The 23,400-nt window shown below is 37.7% G+C and overlaps 1 protein-coding gene across 3 annotated transcripts in view; it reads left to right on the top strand.

Moving 5' to 3' along the window:
• specc1 (sperm antigen with calponin homology and coiled-coil domains 1) overlaps positions 1-23,400 on the top strand; it is a 146,104-nt gene that overhangs the window by 117,599 nt on the left and 5,105 nt on the right. For all 3 annotated transcript variants that reach the window (XM_065284264.2, XM_065284263.2, XM_065284265.2), the window contains 2 exons: positions 17,214-17,330; positions 17,887-17,946. In XM_065284264.2, coding sequence (XP_065140336.1) covers positions 17,214-17,330; positions 17,887-17,946 — 177 coding nt within the window. The remainder of the gene's footprint in view (positions 1-17,213; positions 17,331-17,886; positions 17,947-23,400) is intronic.

The following is a 23,400-nucleotide window of genomic DNA, read 5'->3' as shown; positions in this document are numbered from 1 at the left end:
CCCCCGGAAAACGGGGACGTCTGGTCACCTCAACATATGATCTAATTTTGAGATAAGAGCAGCACAATGTGTGCATAAAATCTGTTTTGTTATTAGCTTATTGGCTAATCATTCATTTCTTATGTTGTAAGCATGCTTACTTTTCTTTCAAACACTAATTTATTCCTATAATAACTTGGTACATATCTCCGATTTATATCCAAAACAGATACTATTGGGGGATATTTTGTACACAATACACTATTCTAATCTCAAATTAGGTCATTGTCCCTCTTAATTTTAAAAATCCAAGTTTTTTGTCCTGTGGAAATTTGCCCAGCATCCTGATGGAAAACAATAGGTTTAAAGCGCAAGCTCTGATCGTCCATCATTCAATGCCTCGGTTTGGAATCAACATGGCGGCTGACTAAACTCATTCATGAGCTATATTCAATAACATACTCTCAGATCTACGAAAATATTGTACTATTTCTACAGTTCGCCATTTTGGGTCTACATCAATCTGTACATGTTTATTTTTACAACATGCTTGGTTGTTTGTGCACAGACTGTGTGTGAGCTTTCTCATCTCTATGCTCATGTCCCGTGTCGTCGCCAAGGTTACGGCAATGCTAATCCTAGTTAAAATAACCAGACAACTGCGCTCTCATCAACATACACGCAGGCAACATACACGCACGTCCTCTAGACCAGAGAGAATCTTAATATTGTGCGTCTCTAGAGGTTTTCCCTGACACTCGTGGGCCCTCAGGACTCGGCAGTACGTGCGAAGGTCATGCCGCACGTAGGCCACGTTAAAATGTCAGCGTCTGGGAACGGAATTGATCACGGATGAGTCTTAATAATGTAGTGCTGGACACAGTTAGTGTGAATGATGGAAACTTAATGAGCACATGTGTCACATGTTTTTATGGTTTGCCAATGAATTATAATTTCAAATCGCTGCATTTAAATGCACGAGTCACAGATTCACCCCTAAACGATGTTTTAATTGGGTGCTTTTTGTTGTATTTTCAGCATCTTTTCAGACCGGTCTTTTGTGCTTTGAGGTACAGCACACACTTGTTCAGCCATTCATTGTAAAAGGATGTGTGTCATGGAGTTATCATTTTTTCAATGCTTGAATGTTACGTTTCTCATGCAATAGAACTTAAGTTGTATTGACAGAATCTGTGTCATGCTGTTTCTTACAATAGAAAATCATTTTGACCCTCATCTCCACTCTCAATTTGTAAACAATAAAAAGCATGATGAAAGTCCATGAATCAAATCATGTTGAATTTGGAGGGTTTGAAAGCAAAAGGGTGAAGCTCATATTTTTCTTCCTGTGCTTGTATCTTACTGTATGTTTTGTGTTTTATGTTCTTCACTGTCAGAAAATTATTCATACAATTATTACAGCATCACATTATACAGATGTTATTATTCATACAAGGGTTTGGCCATACAAATGATGGGAGTTTCTTAAAATTTTAAATTACGTGAGAGCATTTTGAAAGCATTCAGAGCATGGTTGAGAAATGAACATGGATCATATTGAGAGAGAGCGAGTTTGAACCGTTCATGAGCCCTAATTACTTCCATAACATTTTTTTCTACTATGGAATTGAATGGGGCTCATGATCGGTTTGTAGGGCTGGGCAAAACATTTTTTTTTCGATTAATCGTTTTTTAAAACGTGGTCGATTCAGAATCGATTCTCAAAGAGCAGAATCGTTTTTTTATTTTCTTATTTTTCTGAAAACATTGAACGTAAGATTAACGTTAATCAAATTACTAGTCTTCTTCACTTCGTCACCCTCTTTTTTGCCTTGCGCGATGTTACCAAGGAGCCTGTCATTCTTTCATTCAGTGCTTAAAATGGCGGTTTTAGGTTCTTCATCAACGTTGATGCCACTTTCACATAAAAAGTAAGAGGTATGGAAGCATTTTAGATTTCGCAAGCAAGACTACAACGTTAGTGTTGTGGCTTTTAATTTCTTTTTATTAATTACCCACTTGTAACTTCTGTTCACTGTTATTTTTTATTAATATAGTATTAAATCTATATTTATTGAGTTGAATCGAGAATCGAGTATAAAAACCGGCCCGAGAATCGGAATCGAAAATTGAATCGAGAATCGAAATTGAATCGATCTGGAACATCTGAATCGATACCCAGCCCTATCGGTTTGGTTACAAACATTCCTCAAAATATGAAGATACCAGAATAGATACCAATAGATAGATATAGCATTTTGGAAAAAAAAAAACGTATAAAAAATAATCAGTTTTATAATAAATCTTTGAATATCTAATTATGTATATGAAATTCTAACAGAATTTTCATTTTTGGGTGAACTATCCCCTAAAGCAGGTAAGCCTGTTGTTACAGCTGCTGGCACATCAGATCTTTCTTGTGTCATTTTGTATGGTGGCAGTGAACTGTCATACTGTATGTTGCAGTGTTGTTGTCAGTGCTGTTTGATTTCATTAACTGATAAAAGTTCCCATCTGTGGGAGGCAGGGTTTCTTTGAAGAAGCCACCGGCAGAAACATAAATTTGTGCCTATTTTGTGAATGCAAAATTAACTTCCTTTTTATAATAGATATGATATATGATTACAACAAATGTGATGTCACCTAGATAAACTTTGGACTAATATAAACACTGTCTACATGACCTTAATGATTGTGTTTACCACTAGCATTTGCCACTTACACTAAGCATATGTAACAGGAACCTTTTTATATTAAAATGAATGAAAATAGAGAATTGGGAATTAAAGGCATGTAGACTACTTCAATTGGTAACACCTAAAAATAGTGATTTTTTTATTTCCTTACTTTAAGTGAAAATTTTTAAGTGGAGAAAATGTAGGTGTTACTAATTGTAATTTTTTACCCTAAAGTGTTCAATTAAAGTTGACATAAAATTATTGAACAGGGTATTTATCCTTGTTCTGTGATGTGACATGTAGAAATTTGTTTGGGTCTGTAATGCCTTAGAAGCTTCCTTAAAACCTCTCTCAGATAGCTCTATTAGGGTGGGGGATTTTAAACAAGTGGTTTTGCATGTATTTGGCTCCCCCTACTGTCTTATATTGCTATCTCATTACTGATTGGCTGACTTTGCTGCCTGCCACTCAAAAAATTTAGCCAATTATTTTAAAGTTGAGGGGCAGGGAGATGCCTGTGATGTCATAAGCATCAGTTTTTCAGATTGGTCTGTTTTCTGGCTGACATTTCTAAAAGAGGAATTTCTATGAGACTGAGATGTTTAGCATGTCTAGCACTTTTTGTATGTTTGTGAATGCGGGTAGACTACCATTATTCAACAAAGACAAGGTAAAAATGGTTTTTCATTCTCTGTCCCCTTTAAAGTGAAAATATTAAAGTTAATAAAACAATAGGTAAAAAATATTTTAAGTTTAACATAAATTAATGCGAAATTGCCCCGATTGTCAGTGAACTAAGGGTTTGTGTAGTAAATGCTGCTCTATCTGAAAGCATCGTGATGGCGATTTACTACTAATCAAGGAACCGGCTTTACTGATGAGATGTGCATGACAATCACATGCGATTTATCGTGCAGCCCTAAACTGAAGTAATTTTGTCGAAGTAATTCTTTCACTTTTACAGTGTATTAAAATTAGACTTTACTTTACAATTTAGTCAGTTCAAACGGCTAAACAATCATAAGGTAATTTGAAACATGTTTATTCTTAGAGCCCCTAGTACGTTGCTAAAAATAACATTATTTTTTGGTATTTGGTGTAATGCACACATTCTTTTCCACATACGTACATTATTGTTGCTCCTTATACCCCACCTTTCTGAAAAGTGCCAATTTTGTACAATTTTCGACAATTTAAAAACTTGCCTAGGGCACCAACAGAGCATGGGCCGGCCTTGGTTATACAACTGTACGTTTTCAGATGGGGAGGAAATTTCATCATACGTGGTTTCAATAAGCTTAATAGTAACATCTCACAATTGGAAAACATTTATTCCACTTTGTAGAATACTGGGATATTTATTGAATATTCATGAAAATAAATAATTAAAATAATTACAGAGATATGAACTTTGGTCAATTTCGCTTTACTTTTTAATCAATTTGTGTGTTCCCTGGGAATCGAAACCGTGTTGTTGATGTTCGTAGCGCCATGCTCCACCAGTTAAGCTACAAGAACACAAAATTAAATTCTGTGATTATCATCAGTGTTTCTGGTCCGTAGAACTTTACTCAAATTAAACTTGCAACATTTCTTTAAATAAATTAATAAATCTGTGTCGGTGAAACAGTGCCTTAAAAACTAAACACTCCCCCCACAACTTAATCATTCCCAAGATGAACCGTTTCCCACCCATTTTAAGCTTTCTTTGAAGTACTTTATTTAGGTCAGCTGCGTTTTCTTCCTAAAAAATCCTAACAAAAAGCCGTCCCTAGAGCTGTTTGTTCAGGGTGAAGACAATAAGGAATGAAAACAGGGGGCCGGACGGACCCTTAAAACAGAGGAATCAGCTGGGCCTGCACTGCACCACCCTCCATCCGCCTTTCTGCATTGCTCTCATTCGCTCAGACAAACACAAACAGCTCCGCTGGGGTCTGTTCAGGGGGGATTGATTTAGAGATGAAGAATGGCTTTAGGAGATGGAGAAACGTCCGGAGTAATGCTCCAAGAATAGGGGAAGAAAACTCAAGGAAACACATTCTTCCTCTATTCCTCCCTCTCTCTGTTTAGCACATGGTGTGGTCTGCGTAGGACAGGTATTCTTAGAAACATGCAACAGATGTTTTCCTAACAGTCTGGTGTTTTCAGATCAGTCACTTTGATCCAGAAATACCTAGACCAAACAATGCAAGAAAACACTGTACTTCCGTACATGCTGCTTTTTCTCAAAGCTCAAAAATTATTAGCGGTGCCCGCCCTTGCAAAAGTTTAACATGCGCAGATATTGTGGATGGTAGCAAGGACTATAATAGAGAACTTGACTGGGCATGACATCGCATTATTATTGATGCCACCACACCACATATTGATATGCCCAAACATGTAGATTTAAATGTATGTTATTTCCTATGTTATATCAGTTTGTTCAAAGTTAAATCAACATTATAAATGAACAGGTTGTTGTCTTTACAGAACTATAAAGTAACAGCCTTATGCAAAGCATTCTGGAACCAACCTCATCAACCTTTTTCAGTTTTTATCCTTCAGATTTTGGTTCCCAGAATGCTTTGCATGAGGCTCATAGTTTTATTCTGTAAAGATAAAGGGCCCTTACTGTAGGTTATATGACTTTGTCAGTGACGCATGTATCATTTGTATTTTGCACCGGCGCACAGCGGGTTTTTCCCTCCACAGACGCACGTCGGCAAACTAGGGAATGAACTTGCGCTTCAGCGCAAAAAAGGAGGCGTGTTGCAGCGCAAACCATCCCTGATGCTATTTTGCTGTTTCAAAAAACAATTGCACCACTGACCAAAAAAAAACTAGTCTAAAGTCAGTGGCGCATTGCGCGTTGTTCATTATGCTATTTTAAGGGCGCATGCTTGACCAAATCTATAGCGTGCACAACGCACACACACTTATCTAATCTACACAGATGCAACAGTTATTTTTGCGAATCATAAATTGTTACAATAAAAAATATTAATACACGAGATAAGGGAAATCATAGTGGTGAGCGATTAAAATATTTTCATAAGTTTGTTGTGTGGCTGTATTACGTTTATTTTATGTAAATAATAATTAAAATGTTTTCATAAGAAACCTTAATGTATATGAACTTGATTTGTAAGTGTACTTTGGGGTTGGACCTTGCTTGCGTTTCTTGGGTCCGATTTCAAAGCCCCCAAACCCTTTCAGCGGTGAGGGTGGACGCAGCGATGTCCTCTGCTGGCGACAGGTGCTGTGTATAGGCAGATCCACCTCCCGTTACACAGCGTGCCCGATTTATGCTGGCAAGCTTGGGATTCCCCCGTCTCCTGACATCATTGTAGCGCTTGGCGCAACGATGGGGATGCCAGCTGATGAGACAATTGTGGCTATTTCCTCTCACGCCTGTTTAACCTACGCTGATTTGGGCGGGTTTCTCCCATCCCCATACAAAACAACTTCTCTGTCTTTAACTGCTCTTACAAGAACGTCGGTCTCCTCGGCTTTGAACCGCTTCTGGCATGCGCCTGGTAAATCCGTCATAATAATAGCAACCCGCCATGGAACTTGCGCCCTTGCGTTTAAAGGGAATGATGGATGAGGTTCTGATTGGTTTATTTGACGTTACGCCCAAACCACACCTATGAATAATAAACCTACTTAAGACAAACCCCTTATTGATTTGCGCCTGGCGCAAGAGTGATTTCTCACGCCGGGAAAATAGCAACAGCGCCCAAGATCCGCCCACAAACTCACTTGCGCTTTGCACTTGCGTTTCAGATCGTTAAAAAAGGGCCCAAAAACTTGATAATGTTTAATGTGTATTTAATTTTGAACAACCTGTTGCCAGTAAACAACATAAATTTAAATCTACAGTAAGTTACTGGCAAACAGCTGCCTGTAATACTGCCATTTCTACAGAAATCTTTAACAGTTATCAGATTTTAAAATCCGCCAGAGGTATAGGTAGAGTAGCCAAAAAAAAAACACACTCAAGTAAAATTGGTATACACAAATATATATACAGTGAGTAAAATAAGTATTTGAACACGCTGCTATTTTGCAAGTTCTCCCACTTAGAAATCATGGAGGGGTCTGAAATTGTCATCGTAGGTGCATGTCCACTGTGAGAGACATAATCTAAAAAAAAAATCCAGAAATCACAATGTATGATTTTTTTACTATTTATTTGTATGATACAGCTGCAAATAAGTATTTAAACACCTATCTATCAGCTAGAATTCTGACCCTCAAAGACCTTTTAGTCTGTCTTTAAAATTTCCACCTCCATTCCATTTATTATCCTAAATTAGATGCACCTGTTAGCTGCATAAAGACACCTGTCCACCCCATACAACCAGTAAGAATCCAACTACTAACATGTCCAACACCAAAGAGCTGTCCAAAGACACTAGAGATAAAATTTTACACCTCCACAAGCCCGGAAAGGGTTATGGGGAAATTGCCAAACAGCTTGGTGAACAAAGGTCTACTGTTGTAGCAATCATTAGAAAATGGAAGAAGCGAAACATGACTGTCAATCTCCATTGAACTGGGGCTCCATGCAAGATCTCACCTCGTGGGGTCTCAATGATCCTAAGAAAGGTGAGAAATCAGCCCAGAACTACACGGGAGGAGCTGGCAATGACCTGAAAAGAGCTGGGCCACCGTTTTCAAGGTTACTGTTGGTAATACACTAAGACGTCATAGTTTGAAATCATGCATGGCACGGAAGGTTCCCCTGCTTAAACCAGCACATGTCCAGGCCCGTCTTAAGTTTACCAATGACCATTTGAATGATCCAGATGAGTCATGGGAGAATGTCATGTGGTCAGATGAGACCAAAATATAAATTTTTTGGTCATAATTCCACTTAACGTGTTTGGAGGAAGAAGAATGATGAGCTGGGCATACAGGACCAATATGGCCGCTCAAAAATTTCCAGTGTCTTCAACTCTTGCTGTTAGTTCTGGCATTCTATACGCAATCCAGACATTTATATAGATGTGGTGTTGCTAAGGGCTCCTGTGCCTTTTCAGTGTTTCTACCATTGTCCATACTTAATTCATAAGAAGGCACCCTCTCTGTAATAATCTGGTTCCAAGATTTCCAAGATCGCTCAAGTCTGATTTTGCTCCCTTTACTTAATAAAGTAAAAAGCGCCATCATAAAGAATTATAGTAGCACATTATCCCACAAAAGCCCTCAGGTTTGAGTTATCACTCATGTCTATATCCAAACGTTTATTGCTAAGGTTCATGGGTTCAAATTACTAATATTAAATCTCAGCAATCATAATGGCATACAACAGTTTAGCGTTAATTACAATGAACTGTGCCGCAAGTGACACTCTCAGATATTAAGTCCTTCATCGGTTAAGGTTTTACCCAAATCATTCTTCTGTCTTCACCTCCTCATGATCCAGTAAAGATCTGAGAGTGATTACTGCTGAGGTGGAGCTTTGCTGTTTCTGAGAGGTCAGTTTGAAAGGATCTGACCCTGTCGGCTGTAGTTTATTTGTGTCTCTGATCGCGCGGCCCCCTCTTACCTCAGATTTTTCTATTTATTGTCCTTTTCCAGCTTGGTCTCGTGTAAACAAAGATGAAGAGAACACAAATGCTGTGCCAGTACAAATATGCATGACTTTCTTCCATTTTAAACCAAAGGCAGAATTATTTTTTTTTAGTGGTTTGACACCCATGATCACTGCATACTTGCATTGTATGGGAAAGAGCTACAGCAGCATTCTTCAAAAAATTGGTTACATAAGAAAAGTCCTCAGGGTGAAAAATATACCAAAATACCACGCTTTCATATAGTGAGGCCGCATGTACGGAAACACCCTTGGTAGGAGTAAATTATATACTTTATTATATACTTAAATAAATAAATGTTAATCTAAAGAAATTTTCATATTTGTGTGTTATTATTTTTCTTTTTATATTTAAGGGCAGATCCAGTGTCATGGATGTGACGTTACAGATGTGATAAAACTCTTTTATGAATCTGGCACACACCATGTGTATAATGTACACTGTAAAACCCAATAAGTTCAGAGTTTTCCAGTTCAACTTTTGTGGTAAATTTTAAAGGAAAACACCACCGTTTTTCAATATTTTACTATGTTCTTACCTCAAGTTAGATTAATTAATACATACCTATCTTTTTTCAATGCGTGCACTTTTAATCTTTGTACAGCGCTTCTCGAGTGTGTTAGCATTTAGCCTAGCCCCATTCATTCCTATGGCTCCAAACAAAAGTTTTATTTTGTGTCACCAACTACTCATGTAACAGTCTTTAAGTAGGGAAACATGGAAGTGTTTGGTGGCTTCTAAATTCATCTGTTTGGATCCTAGGAAATGAATGGGGCTAGGCTAAATGCTAACACATTTACGAGGCGCTCTACAAAGATTAAAAGGGCACACATTGAAAAAAGATATGCACGTATTATTTAGTCTAAGTTGAGGTAAGAACATAGTAAAATATTGAAAAACGGTGGTGTTTCCTTTAAAGGGGACAGAGAATGAAAAACCATTTTTACCTTGTCTTCTTTGTTGAATAATGGTAGTCTACCCGCATTCACGAACATACAAAAAGGACTAGACATGCTAAACATCTCATTCTCATAGAAATTCCTCCTTTAAAAATGTCAGCCAGAAAACGGCCCAACCTGAAAAACTGATGCTTATGACATCACAGGCATCTAACTGCCCCTCCTCTTTAAAATAATTGGCTACATTTTTTGAGTGGCAGCAAAGTCAGCCAATCAGTAATGAGATTGCAAGTTAAGCCAGTAGGGGGAGCCAAATAGGTGCAAAACCACTTGTTTAAAATCCCCCACCCTATTAGAGCTATCTGAGAGAGGTTTTTAGGAAGCTTCAAGGCATTACAGACCCAAACAAAAAATTTTTTGTCTACATTTCACATCACAGAACAAGGATAAATACCCTGTTTAATCATTCTATGTCACCTTTAAGTAAAAATATTTATAAATTACAAACTTAAAAGTTCATATTTTATTGTATTTAATATGTAAGTAGGTGAGAGCGGGGTAAGTTGTCACACTTGTTGTCTAACATTTACTGTGCACAATAATTCACAATGGTATGAATCGCATACCAAATGAAAGAAGGAAGTCTTGGGCACATGGGCATGCTGAATTGTTTACATTTTCATATCTCATTACGGAGCTGTAGACTAATGAATAGAAAATGTTCACATGTGACAATTTGCCCCACCGGCGGGTAAGTTGTCACACTAGATTATCTAAAAAGAAGAATACTTAATTGTAACTCAGGTGAAGGAGTAGGGTTTCAGACAACAGACCTAGGTTTAGTAATACACAGTGTGTAACATCAGATAATGAATACTCAGGGTTATCCCTTCTGTCCAGGCATATCTTTCATTTTATGAGAGCAAGAGGTCATTTCCTGACACTGAATGCTGTCGGGTCTCTGTGTAATGAAGGACGCTGATGTTTTTAGACATTTATACTTTTCCTCTCTATTTTCATGACATTATCCCTCCATCGCCACCCTCAAGCTATAAATAAATAAATAAATATATATATATATTTAAAAAAAATTGGCGAGAACATTTTAGGAACAGTTTTTTTTCATGGTAAAAAATAACCATTTATCATGCTTACTGTATGTGTAGATATCTTTCATGTCTTTCAGTCTGTCATGACTTTTATGTCACAGCTTTGTTAAATAACATCTAAAAGAGCAGAAGAGATGTGCACGCAATATTAAAAGCCCTTTCAGTAAGCACTGAATATGTGTGTGTGTATTTGCTTTCTTTCAACTAGCAATTAAATGTGTACGTGCGAGCATTAAAGGGCCAGTAAGACAAAAACCACCTATGTGGTTGATCGCTAATAAATAATTAATTCTGTAGCTGTAGCCAGCAAGCAGCTGCAGGGTGTTAATTCATGCATTTAACACCAGATGACTCAATACCACAAACGTACAATTTCGCTGTCTAATACTCTTAGTATTTATAGTCACTTTGTTTGTGCCACCGCACCAGACAATTGAGGCTCACCACTACAAACTAGCATGCATGAGCAAGCTTTGCTTTCTATTTCAAATACATCTTTCATTTGAAGAGAGCAAGAGGTGATTTCCTGACACTGAATGCTGTCTGGTCTTTGTGTAATGAAGGACGGTGATGTTTTTAGACATTTATACTTTTCCTCTTTATTTTCGTGACATTATCCCTCCCCCCGTCACCCTCACGCTGACCAGGATGTGACTCCGTGCCTTTTTACCTCACTCCCAGCATTCCTGCACCTTGCGCATAAACACACCCGCGATCACCGCTGAAGCCCCCGTAGTGCTTGTTTGCCTGTGTATGTGCATGTAATCGGGGTCCCGGGCCACCTGTGCTAGAGACAGCGCAGGTATGTGAGGAATGTCTGTCTGTGTGATCGTGCTGGTCTTTACCTGTGAGACAGATCAAGAAAATCAGGAAATTTAAGAAGCTATTTTTAGCATAAGTAAGATAAATACAGCTCAAACAAAGGTCCCAAACGATCACTGCACAGACAGCAGACCACTCTGTGCTGGATTTGCAGCTCATCTGTAGTGTCTGATATCTGGGTGGGACATAAACCTTTAAAAGGGTCCTAATATGACAAATATGTGTATACATTTGGTATTAATATGAACTCTTCATGTGCAAAAGTGTATAATACAAATGCATGATAAAACTGCGTTAATGGTTTCGAACATTGCACCTGATGTTAAACATCAGAAGATGCGTAGCACAGATGGTGGGATTCTTTGCACCGTCCCTCTATGGTTGACGTCCATACCGCTGACCTGCTGACCCACTGGATGAACGGCTGTTGAACTTCTCTACCCCTCTTAAACTTGTCCCCAAGTGGTTTAGCTGAGGATGGAGCTTGTTTTAAATCTAACATCTGATTCTAAATCAAAAGATATTCGCAAAGTGCAAAGACCCTAAGGGCCCAGCAGGGGCCGATGAGGGCCGAGCCCAAGAGGGCTGCCGCTGGCCCTTTGCCCCGTTCCCAAACTCAGACATGCATGCATTCACACAAAGAACAACAACTGCAATGGGACACAACAGGAAGTGACAGGAAGTCCAGTGAAAGACAATGAGATAACAGTGTATTGAGTTTGCCATGTCCATCTTGACATTTTTATTGCTATAATAACAGTCCACTTCCCGTCTGTCTTACATCTTATGTCACACGCTATTTATTTGAAATATGCAGTACGGTATTTGGTTTTGTCAGGCGCGTTGGCCTTTAACCTGTTACTTTCCTCCGTCACTTAAGCCACATAAAGATAAAATGAAACGCTTTGACGAGCTCATTTTTCTTGTCTGAGCTGACGTATGTCCCATTCAAATGGGAAGTTAGGGAATACTAAAGCGGTTGTCCTTACTTAAAAACACACGTACCACCAGACCATGAATTGATACTTGTTAGTGCTCGTCATTGACGGGTTATATCGAGGCAAGGGACATCCTTCTTTTGAAAAGGATCTGATTTGACAAAATAAATCATTGAAATTATTGGTCAAGTTGGTAGATAAACACTTTTTACATTGCCTTTGTTACACATTACATATAATTACTATCATAATCATTAGGCCACTGATCTACTGGCCTTTCTTTAACGTAATGCCCAGCCAATGTCAGAACAACGACCACCAGCTCCCCCCGTCTAATCTACTTATCTGTGTGTATATATACATATATTTAAAGGGGCAATAAGTAGGATTTTAAGTGTTTTATTAATCAAAATCAATGTGTTTATTCATAAATATGTCCTCGTTGGTGTCAAATGACCTCTGCCAGTGATCTGACTTTTCTTTGTAAGCTTAGAATTTCTTCTCTTTACTTAAATTGAAAGTGTAAGTTCAAGGAGGCTTCCATGTCGTTCCGCCTTATTAATAAACTATAATAGCAGAGAGGGACAAAAAGCACTAGCCTACCAACGCGTTTTCATTCAGAACACATGAACCAGTTGCAACGGACAAGGAGATCAGCGATTACATAACGGCTACCGTAGTTGCAACACGCATTTGGAAAGGGGAGGAGCTAGTAAGCAATGTTCATTTGAATGCAAATACAATTCCACCACTAGATGGGGGTAGATCCTACTGATTGCCCCTTTAATGTTTTAATCCCCAAAAATTGTAAAAAAAAAAATCGTAACTATTATATAGTATATCCTGTATAGAATTAGCTATGTCCAAGGGTTTTTCCCCTCCTAGGAATTGTACCGCATGGTTTTTCATCTAGGTTTTTTTTTAACTGACATTGAGGTTGGCCTAACTTAGCACCATCTTATATATGTTACATTATTACTACGCTCTAGTACAGTTAATCTTAACCGCTGTATTCTGCTGTTTATATTTTATGAATATTTTTATGATTTTTTGAAACAATTGAACAATTGTGAAAAGCACTATATAAATAAATAAATTAAATTTAAATCGAATAATATGCATAATTACAAGCAACTAACCGTAATTTTCCTTACACACCAAAAGATAACCGGGCTGATATTGGACCGCTTTTCCCCCTTTCAACAATCGTAGCTATGTCCCGATAATCTTGATGGTTCTACAGATTATTTTATCAGATTTTCCCTTGGTGTGAGGTGTGTCCGAACCTGATCGGAAGAACGCCAGAGCCGCCCCCGATCGCGAATCAGAAATATAAAAAAAAAACTCTTTCCCCGCCAGCATTTTTAAAAGAAGTTGCCAGACAGCGGCAGTATTTTCCATGATTTTCACAAGTTTAATGCCTTCTAGAAAATGTTCTTCTTTAACCTCCTAAGACCTCCATGTGGAGATCAATTTTTTTTATGTTTGCACTATAATACTTAATTCTGTGTAACTGGAACCTGTTTTACACAAACATGGACAAATACACTGCTTCATGTTCTAAGAAAAATATTTGGTTATTATATTTATTGGTTCTTCCTAACCCCAAAATATCAAAAAAAGGTAGAAATCTGAAAAAAGACAAACCAAAGCTCGAGTCTTAGGAGGTTAAATATCTACAGTAAACATACAATATATCAAATGAAAGAAAGATTAATTCTCTTTTTATCACCTCTCAAATATGGGTAGGTTTCTTCAAAAACACAAAATTTTGAGCAAAAAGCTGTGATAATTGCATTTTTGTGAAGGACTTTTAAAAGAGATCTGATTTAGAGCATTCCTTAAAACATACACATAGGTCTATCTCTTTCACGTGAGGCGTTACGTCCGGGTTGTATTAGTTGCGGAAGTGCGCCACCTGATGGATAAAGCGGTGTTGTGGAAAGCCGAAAATACTCGTCATTGGCCGCGAAGCATTTTCTCTTAACTCTTTCGCCGCCATTGACGAGATAGCTCGTCAATCAAGAGAAAAAACGCTTCCCTGCCAATTTCCGCAATACCGCTATTATCCACCAGGTGGCGCCCTTCCGCAACTTTTTAAACCCGGAAGTATTGACCTATTGCAAGCAGGGGGGCAGGGTTTCATATTTCATTGAAGCTTCCCTGGATGCCGCCATTGCTTAGCGAACACCCATCTGCTGTTAGCATCCCATTGACTCCCATTCATTTTGGCGTCACTTTGACAGCGAATAACTTTACATCTGAGGCGTTTAAAGACTCCATTTGTCCATTAATTATTTCTAAAGAAACACGAAAATGTATAAAAGGCTCCATTACCATGTATCTTACGTTATGGCCCAGTAGAAGCAGTTTTTGTAAAAATAGGCTAACGATTGCGTCATAACCTGCGACTTTCTGTCGCACAGTAGAGAAATTACCGTATGGACTGGGAGAGGAGCTCACAGGCAATCTTTTACTGACTATGAGGCAATCGAGTGGACGTGGAGGCATAAAGTCAAGGGACATTATTAATCAGAATACTAACCAAAATGTGCTCCTGTTCACGCTCGCCGTCTCTGCAAGATTCAGTAGGTGATTCAGATTTCCCGTGGCACGGCTATTAGAAGACTTACAGTTGTCAGACAGGTTGCTCACGTGACATCTACGTCATTAAGGTTAGTTTGAGTCTGCGCAGTACGCTCGACACCCAGGAAGTGCGTGCTTCTAATTGACTTCACTTGTCTCCGTTGAATCCAATGGGGTCGCTGTGTCCATTTCTTTTACTGTATGATTGCAAGCGGCTGCATGTCCGTGTCTGTTTTAAAGATCGCTCTGAATGGAATCTCTATGAAAAGTCCGTCACAAAAATGGAATTATCTCTGCTTTTTGCTCAAAATTTGGTGTTTATGATGAAACCTACCCATATTCAAAAGCTGATTACAAAAGAACCACTGAAGGTAGGATGAACTGTTTTTTTGTTTGAAAGCAGAGGGTCTGTTCTTTCATTTGGTATATTGTATCTTTATATATTTAAAGAAGAACATTTTCTGGAAGGCATTAAACTTTGGTGAAAATCATGAAAAACGCTGGCGCTGGCTGGCAACTTTTTTTAAAAACGCTGGCGGTGAAAGAGTTAATTGACGAGATAACTCGTCAATGGCCGGGGAAAGAGTTAAACGTTTAATATTCACAAACGGAAATCCTGATGTGTGGGGGGACCCCGAGGACATACGCGTGCACTACTAAACAATATCCAACCAGAAAGCGAGATGATGGAAGACGGAAGCAGTCATGGCGCAGCACAAAGTGAAATTGATGTGGACAGCAGAGATGGAACATGTTCCCACTGTCTCCACAAATTTCGCCCAGACCGTTTTCTTTTTTTCCTTGAAAATAATTTCAAACACTATCATTGAAATTTCTTCCTGCATATCGTACGCCATGCTTATTCTGAAGTCTCGCAAGATTTTGCAAGATTTCCTGTGTTTACAGTCGAGACTCACACAATAGGAGCAAAACGGTTAAATCTAGGATTTTTTATCCTCATGTTTGTGGTCTATCACATTTTTAAAATCTTATAAGATGTAAAAAATCTTTTGGTGTGTACCTAGCATAAGCCAAACACTAATCCTAAAAGCTGAAGTGTGGTCCATTATTTTTTAGGCATACGCACCTACACACTGCAAAAAATTATTTTCAAGAAAAACATTTATTCGTATTTTTGTCTTGTTATCAGTAAAAATATCAAAAAATTCTTAAATTAAGATGCTTTTTCTTTATAAGCAAAACGACCCAAGAAAATAAGTGTAGTTTTTAGACCAAACATTTCTAATTTAAGTGATTTTGTGCATAAAACAATAAAAAAAATCTGCCAGTGGGGTAAGGAAATTTTTCTTAAATTTAGTGTTTAAGAAAAATTTTCAAGATTTTTTGCTTACCCCATTGGCAGATTTGTGCTTTATGCACAAAATCACTTAAATTTTTGGTCTAAAAACTACACTTATTTACTTGGGTCGTTTTGCTCATCAAGAAAAAGCATTTTAATTTAAGAATTTATTTTTACTGAAAACAAGACAAAAATACTAAGAATTTTTTTTTCTTGAAAATATTTTTTTGCAGTGCAGTGCATCATCAGAAGAGTGTGCGTCCAACGTCTGTGTAAACGTACATATCAAATAAACTATACTTTGCAAAGCTGTGCATTCAATTGTGCGCATAGGTTCACGTACACAAAAAAAAATACTCCGGGCTTAACCCTTTAGTGAGTACATTTTATTAATTTTAAGTACTCTTTCTTTCAAAGAAATAACAGAAATAAAGCAAAACAACTGAGAACAATGAGTTACGGCGTTGTCAAGATTATGCATCCCAGCCTGAGCAAGTGTCTAAGTAATGGATAATGTAGAGGCAGCCGGTAGTTATCGGGAAATAAGCTCCGACAGTGTGATCAGGACCCGACACGAAGCGGAGGGTCTTGTATCACACTGAAGGGGCTTATTTCGCGATAACTACAGGCTGCCTCTACATTATCCCGCTTATTACACGGCTACTTGCCACATAAGAAAAAAAACTGGACATGAATATGAATTTGAAACATTTTATTTTATTTTTATCCTTCCGCGAAACTTTGCACAGATGCATAAAATGATCGTAATACCTTATTAAGATCCTCTGCTTCATACTTGTCTGTCTCCATTTTTTTCTCTTTTAGCCAGTCTTTGAGAAGTTTTAATGCCCATTCTGTTTTTTTTTGTTGGCTTCGTAGCTGTCATGCTCTATTTTATCAAGTTCAGTCTCAGTAAGCTCTCTGTGTCTTGTCGTTGTTCGTTCTTCTATCCACTGTTTAAATGTTTTGTTTTTTCCGTACATGTTAAAATTAATGTCAAAATGTTCCATTCGTAGTTGTGGTTGTCCAGTGTTTGTCACAAGATGGCGCCAAACAGTAATCTTTATTGGCGCGGAGCGATTTTAATCGTACATGTAGTACCGGCTATGCATTATTACTTTGGAGCGGTTATTATTTGAAAAGAACGAACCTGCAAATGTCTCAACTAACCAATCAGAATCAAGCGTTCCAGAGAGCCGTGTAATAAATGTATTTAAGCTAATCTTTAAGCCTACTGTACACTATAATCCTAGATATTCCCAAAGCTAACAAACATGGTCTAAAAACACCATTTATATTTCTCCTTCTTTTCTTTTATAGAATATAGATGTGACAAACTTCAGCAGCAGTTGGAGCGATGGCCTTGCGTTTTGTGCTCTTTTACACACCTACCTGCCAGCACACATCCCTTACCAGGAGCTCTTCAGCCATGACAAGGTACTCACATACACATCTGTTGTTTAGATGAAGGTTATAACATTGAATTGTTACATAAATTATATATCCTCTATTTGGTGCCTGACACGTTTTTTTGATCACACACAGCATGTTAACAGGCAGAGCTTCTTGTCTTCTGACCTGCTTGTTGTATCGAATTACTCCCTTCTGTAGATTACTGTTGACAGGATACATAAACAGATGGGATATAGAGCGGTGTCAACACAATGTACATGACAAACAAACACGTCTCCTGCTTTCCTCTGTGTTCATTGATTTGATGCGCTCACGCACACACATTAAAAACGCTGTGGTCCGCGGAGCTGTTACAAACTGTAGCCATAAGTGTAATAGTGATTGAAGAAGGAGATGGTATATATTATGCTTGTGAATTATTCACGAAGCAGCTTTGCGTGTGTCGTGAATGTCAAGGCTGGCGAAAGGCCTCTATGACAGATTCATCATGTTTTGGAGTGTTTTACATGACTGTTTTTAACTGTATTTAACATTATGATGGTCAGTTATTCGTTTTTGAATGACGTTCTTTTCTCTAAAGGGACGAAATCTCACACTGGCTTTTAAGGCAGCGGAAAGCGTTGGCATCAAGCCTTCTCTGGTGAGTCTGCAATTACAAAACATGTTTATGTTTTAATATCCACTTCAGTGAAGACCCACTTTTTCAGCATATCATAGCATGATGTAGGGATGTCTATAGGGGCATCATAAAGTTTGCACACGTATTTAAGCAAGGCAGTTGTAAAAGTTCTATTGAAACTAGAACTGCAACAACTGATCGATAAAATCGATAAAAAAAACGATTATGACATTCATTGTCAACGAATTTCATTATTGATTAGTTGGTCTGTGACGTCACATGCTCCCGCACCACCGACATGAAAACATCTAATTAAGTAAATATATATATTTGATCCGATTAGTCGATTAATCCCAAAAATTATCGGCAGATTAATCGAATAATCGTTAGTTGCAGCCCTAATTAAAACCGGGTGTGCCTCATACATCCTGAAAAGTGAAGCTGCTGGCTTTTTGATCGCACCTTGGTGTCATAAACCCCATGCAAAACGAACGTGATTTGGGTCAAAAATTAAAAAAAATTACACTACCAATAAAATGTTCCAAAAGATGGTTTTGGTCTTTTAAGGTAGTTATCATCACGCTGATATATGTTCAATTGTTCATTTTTGTGATATGTTTCATTTTAGCTAATAATTTGATGCTATAGAAATGGGGCGTGTCGTTATCATTGACATTTGTGATTGACAGCGTCTCTAAACGGACTGTCGTAGCTTTAATGGAAGATTGAAAATATAAATATTTTCGATTTTCAGGTTATTTCACACCAACAAAATTAGTTGTATTTAACTTAGTTTAATTTAGCAAGCCAGTCAAATGAGACGTTCAAGGGGCGTGTTTGAATTGGGTGTGCAAGCGTTTGGGCAGAAGCGTGATACAGCGGCTCCGCCTCCGGGTTCCATGGACATTTCCTTCTGTGCATGCCTTGGCTCCAAATCTGACGTTTTTGCGTAACATGTCAGTACCCATCATCATACATTTCACGTTCAGTTCATTACAATGTACACAGAGATAACCATAGCAGCGTTGTGCCGTCTCGCAATGCTTATCACTCACAGCTTTGACCAAAATAATTTAATAGCGTAATGTTTTGCAATAAACCTCCGTCTTGGCGTTGTGCATTGTACGCATTTTTGAGGCTGCTCCACAGCGGGCTGTCTTGCAGTGTTGCCAGGTCCTTCTTTTTTTTGTACGTACATACAGTTTTGGCGCATAATCGTTAAGGCTTTTGGCTCATGAAGCGATCAAGATTTTGGTGTTAATAAAGTGTAAAGATTCCGGCCCCAATATTTTAATCTTTGAGGTAAAGCATTTATATTTATTTCGTTTTATTATTGGATTTTTCATGTTCGCTGTTTTTTCCACGCAAGATCTGGCAACACTAGTCAGCAAACGCTCGTGCCTCTGTCATTTTCTGCACCGCGCATACAGAAAACGTTTTCCCCTTCTAAGCATTTATTTTTTCCTACTCATTCTCACCAAGATGCGTACAAATGAAATGCAGTGTGATTATTGTGCAATAGATACGCCAAATTCCGCTTTTGCGTGCATATCATACACCAGTCCTTCCCATTCACTTATATGGCGAATCGTTTCGTGATGTTTTATTTACTGGTTTCTCATTCGTTTTCTGTTTTTTAAACCATTTTCTCTTGGGTTTAGGGTTAGATTGAGGTTTTGCTTTTGGATGTAATTAAATATACAATAGGTTTCTCCATGTTTTGTCTATTTTTAAATCATTAATATTGGTCGCTTGAAGTTGGGGTTAGAATCAGGGTTTGGATGTCATTTTATGTTACAAAAAGTTGTTCTAACCCAAAACCCAAGCGACAATTGGTACAAAAAACAGAAAACAAATGAGAAACCAATAAATTAAACGACGCAAAACAATTCGCCATATAAGTGAATGGGAAGGACTGGCGTATCATATGCACACAAAGGCTAGGGGTAGTCCCCTTCTATTAAAAGATACCAAGGGGACTATTTTTAGCTGCTGCGTAATATCATAACGCCGCCTGCAGCCATGTTACGGCAGCAAAGTCCTTGATTATAACGCCAGAATGAGAGTATAGTCCCTAGCCATATCTTCCTAGAAAATGTAAACTTTTAATTTTTCTGTCGGTCTTAGTACACGATGTAACTACAAAAGAGTCAAGTTTTAAATAGGAAAAATATCGAAACTCTTTGGTTATTTTTTAGGCACGATGCTAATGGTCTAATCAGATTCAATCAGATTATGCTAAGCTATGCTAAAAGTGCTAGCGCCAGATCCGAAGATCTGGCATATTCTAAAAAAAGTGGAGTGTCCCTTTAAAGGGGAAGCTACCTAATTTTGCTCCTGTCTGTCACTCGTGTTAATCAAACAGCAGTGAGAGAAAATGACTTGACTAAATCACTTTTCTGCCTTATGAATATATTCATATATTATGAAAATTGTATGGTTTCAAAGATTTTAATAACATAAAAACCTTATTAAAAGACAACTCTACCGCGATACATATTGTTATCATAATATAAAATAACTCATATCATGATATAAGATTTTGGTCATAGGGCCAACCCCTAGCATGATACATTATCAGGAGATTTTTATTAAAATATTAAAGTATTATCTTTTCCGTTGACTGTCACAATTGAAACGTTGTAACGTGCCATTTTTTATTATTTTATTTTTTTGCTTCTTTTCAAGAATTTATCTTTTTTTTGTTCATGTTAGTTAATGCCTTTACTTATGTTTACTTAAAGGTGTTATTAAGAGGCATCTAGTCGTGAGATTTCGAATTGCATCCAAGCTCAAATTCAATGCAAATGCAAAGAGAAGCTACGGTAGCCGCCATAGGAAAACATGTCGTCGTCTGAGACAACATATGGACGAAATACGCTCTGTACAGTTTGTCTGTTTAGGGCTACTGTAGAAAAATGACAGTGACTTCCAAGAAGTAATGTAGATAAAAACAGCTCATTGTAAGGTAATAAAAACACTACAGTTCATTATGTAAGGTTTTTAATACACCACTGATAATATAGTTATGTTTATACAACAGTTCTTTCTGGTTCTCGAATCTGATTGGCTTAGAGCTATGCGATATTGTACTGATAACGGCACAGTAACCGCTTCACCTTTCATATCATTCCGCCACCTAGTGAATGGAGGTCCTAAACAGGCTCATCTCTGAATGGAAAAACACAGACGCGCTGTTTTTAAACACTCTCTGTGTGTCAGTCGGTGAATCCCAATCGGAAGTTATTATTCCGTCAAAGATCAGCGCTCTTGGATGTTACGTTAAACTTAATGGGAGTAATGTCTTGTCACATCATGTGGACACTTGGAAAGAGGAATGTAAACACAAATTTTTTCTGGAGCTATATCTCTTATCAGAACGCGAAAACACCGTGGAACTGCAGGTAAGCACCGCAGCTTTTAAATGTGGACATTGATCATTTATTTAATCGCGACGTGACTATTAAAACATGTTATGAGAATATCGCCACTGGTATATTTATAAGCAGCATGCAAAAACATCTCTCTGACATTTATAAAAAACTGTTTTATATAGTACTGACAAGAACAAAGTTTAATAATAATCGAGTGCTCGTATCGCGTTAAGATTAAATGGGAAACCAATAGTAACATTATATAAGTATAGTTTTATTAACTTTTACCTCGCGCCAAAACAATAACAACACAAAAGACACTAAATATGAATAAGAAAACAAGTAATAGTTTTATCATGACACCGAATACTGCTGATTTGATCTCATTTTGACCATCAAACACAGACAAGGCGAATATCAGAGCCAGGGAATCCCTGTCAGATATGTAGCCCAGAGAGGGCGGTGGTCAGCGGGGCAAGTAAACACTGACGTCCGCTCATGCTTTGGTTCTCAAACGTACCGAATCTCACTAAGCAAACGTTCAAACATGCGCTATCTTTACTAATCGACTGTAGATTTAAATATAATACATATATATTCTCGACTGAACTAATCTTAAAACTACACTTTGTGACCAAGAAACGTTAATATAAAGAAACGCCTATCCGTCCATTGAGTTATTATGAGATTCAAAGCAGCCGAAAGTGTTACCTGTCATTCTGGCTGCCCTCAAATCCGTGGCGGAAGAAGTAGTTCTCAAACAAAGAGGCTTTTAAAATAACTCTGTTGTTGTTTTCTAGTTTTCGTTTTTCAAACGTGTGCCGTCGAACTGTTGTATAAAAGCAATATCGCTCGAATAGGAGTGTGATATAGCTCTATATCATCACGGCTGTGATTGCCTACTCGAGCGCTATTGCTTAAATATTATATTGCATTTACGTCAAGAGATCACAAGGTTTGCATTTGCATTGTAACTGTCGGATGCAAACTATGCAATTTACAAACAGCCAAATATTTGACTGTTGAAATGAGCTGTAAATTCAGCAGTATAATGTATATTATATTCGTAAGTATATAATGTATAAAGCTTCATTTACAAATACTGTTATCGAAATCAAGAGCCTTAGGCTGTTGTCATTATGAAGCTGTGTTCATTTTCCATCTTAGAAGAAACAAACACCGCACAGGCGCACACGGTTAGATCAGAGTAACTTAGAGTGATATTTACTTTGCCACGTAATTTACAGAGACATTCAAACTGCTTTCCTTATATTTGATACAAAACAATTTATGTTAAAAAAACAGAGAACAAAGAGCAGTGAATAATGACGTTAACAGTAAGAATGGAGTTAAGTTATACAAAGTCCAAGAATCTTAACAAACGGATGTCAGTTATCGCTTTGTGATAAATCACCTGTGGTCTCTGTGGTCCCACTTGGTATCTAACAGCCAAATAGACCCGAAGGTTGGACCTGTGAGATTATCATTTAATCTCTTTGTAGAAGTGCTGAGATTCCAGTTAGGTGCTATTGAGTCATCAAACAGTGAGTGATTTGTCATCTCTTATCTATAAATCACTTGCTGCTTTTACAGCGTAAACAAGTTAACAACATTGTATGTTCTGAATCCTTCACCTGCCGTGGTGAGCTGCATTGAAGAATCTGTGTCTTATATAATTACTCTTGTTAACGTACCCTTGAAAATCAGCAATGGTTCTTTAGCATCAATGATCTTAAGGAGAGACGCTTATACAGCAGAGAAGCTTATAGGAGGGTGATTATGAATAGGAGATAGTAAGAACTGTCAATATATGGGTCAATGACATGACATTAGAATATTTTTGTGTCCAGGGGCATTATTTACTATAGAAATAACTTAGACATTTATGACATGTGTCACTTTATTCTATAAAACTTATTTAGTTTAAATAGATTTTCAGTATTTTTTAATAATATATGAAGAGTTCATAAATGTCAAAATTAATTCATACTGACTTACAAGGCTCACCTGATTGTAAGACGCAGCACCAGTCAAGATATGAAAAAAACCCGCCCCTTATAGACCGTTTCAGCGGTAACAACATAAACAAACCGCTGTCGCG

This window comes from Paramisgurnus dabryanus, chromosome 5, assembly GCF_030506205.2.
Source record: "Paramisgurnus dabryanus chromosome 5, PD_genome_1.1, whole genome shotgun sequence".
NCBI lineage: Eukaryota > Metazoa > Chordata > Actinopteri > Cypriniformes > Cobitidae > Paramisgurnus > Paramisgurnus dabryanus.
This window is presented reverse-complemented; position numbering and strand designations above follow the sequence as displayed.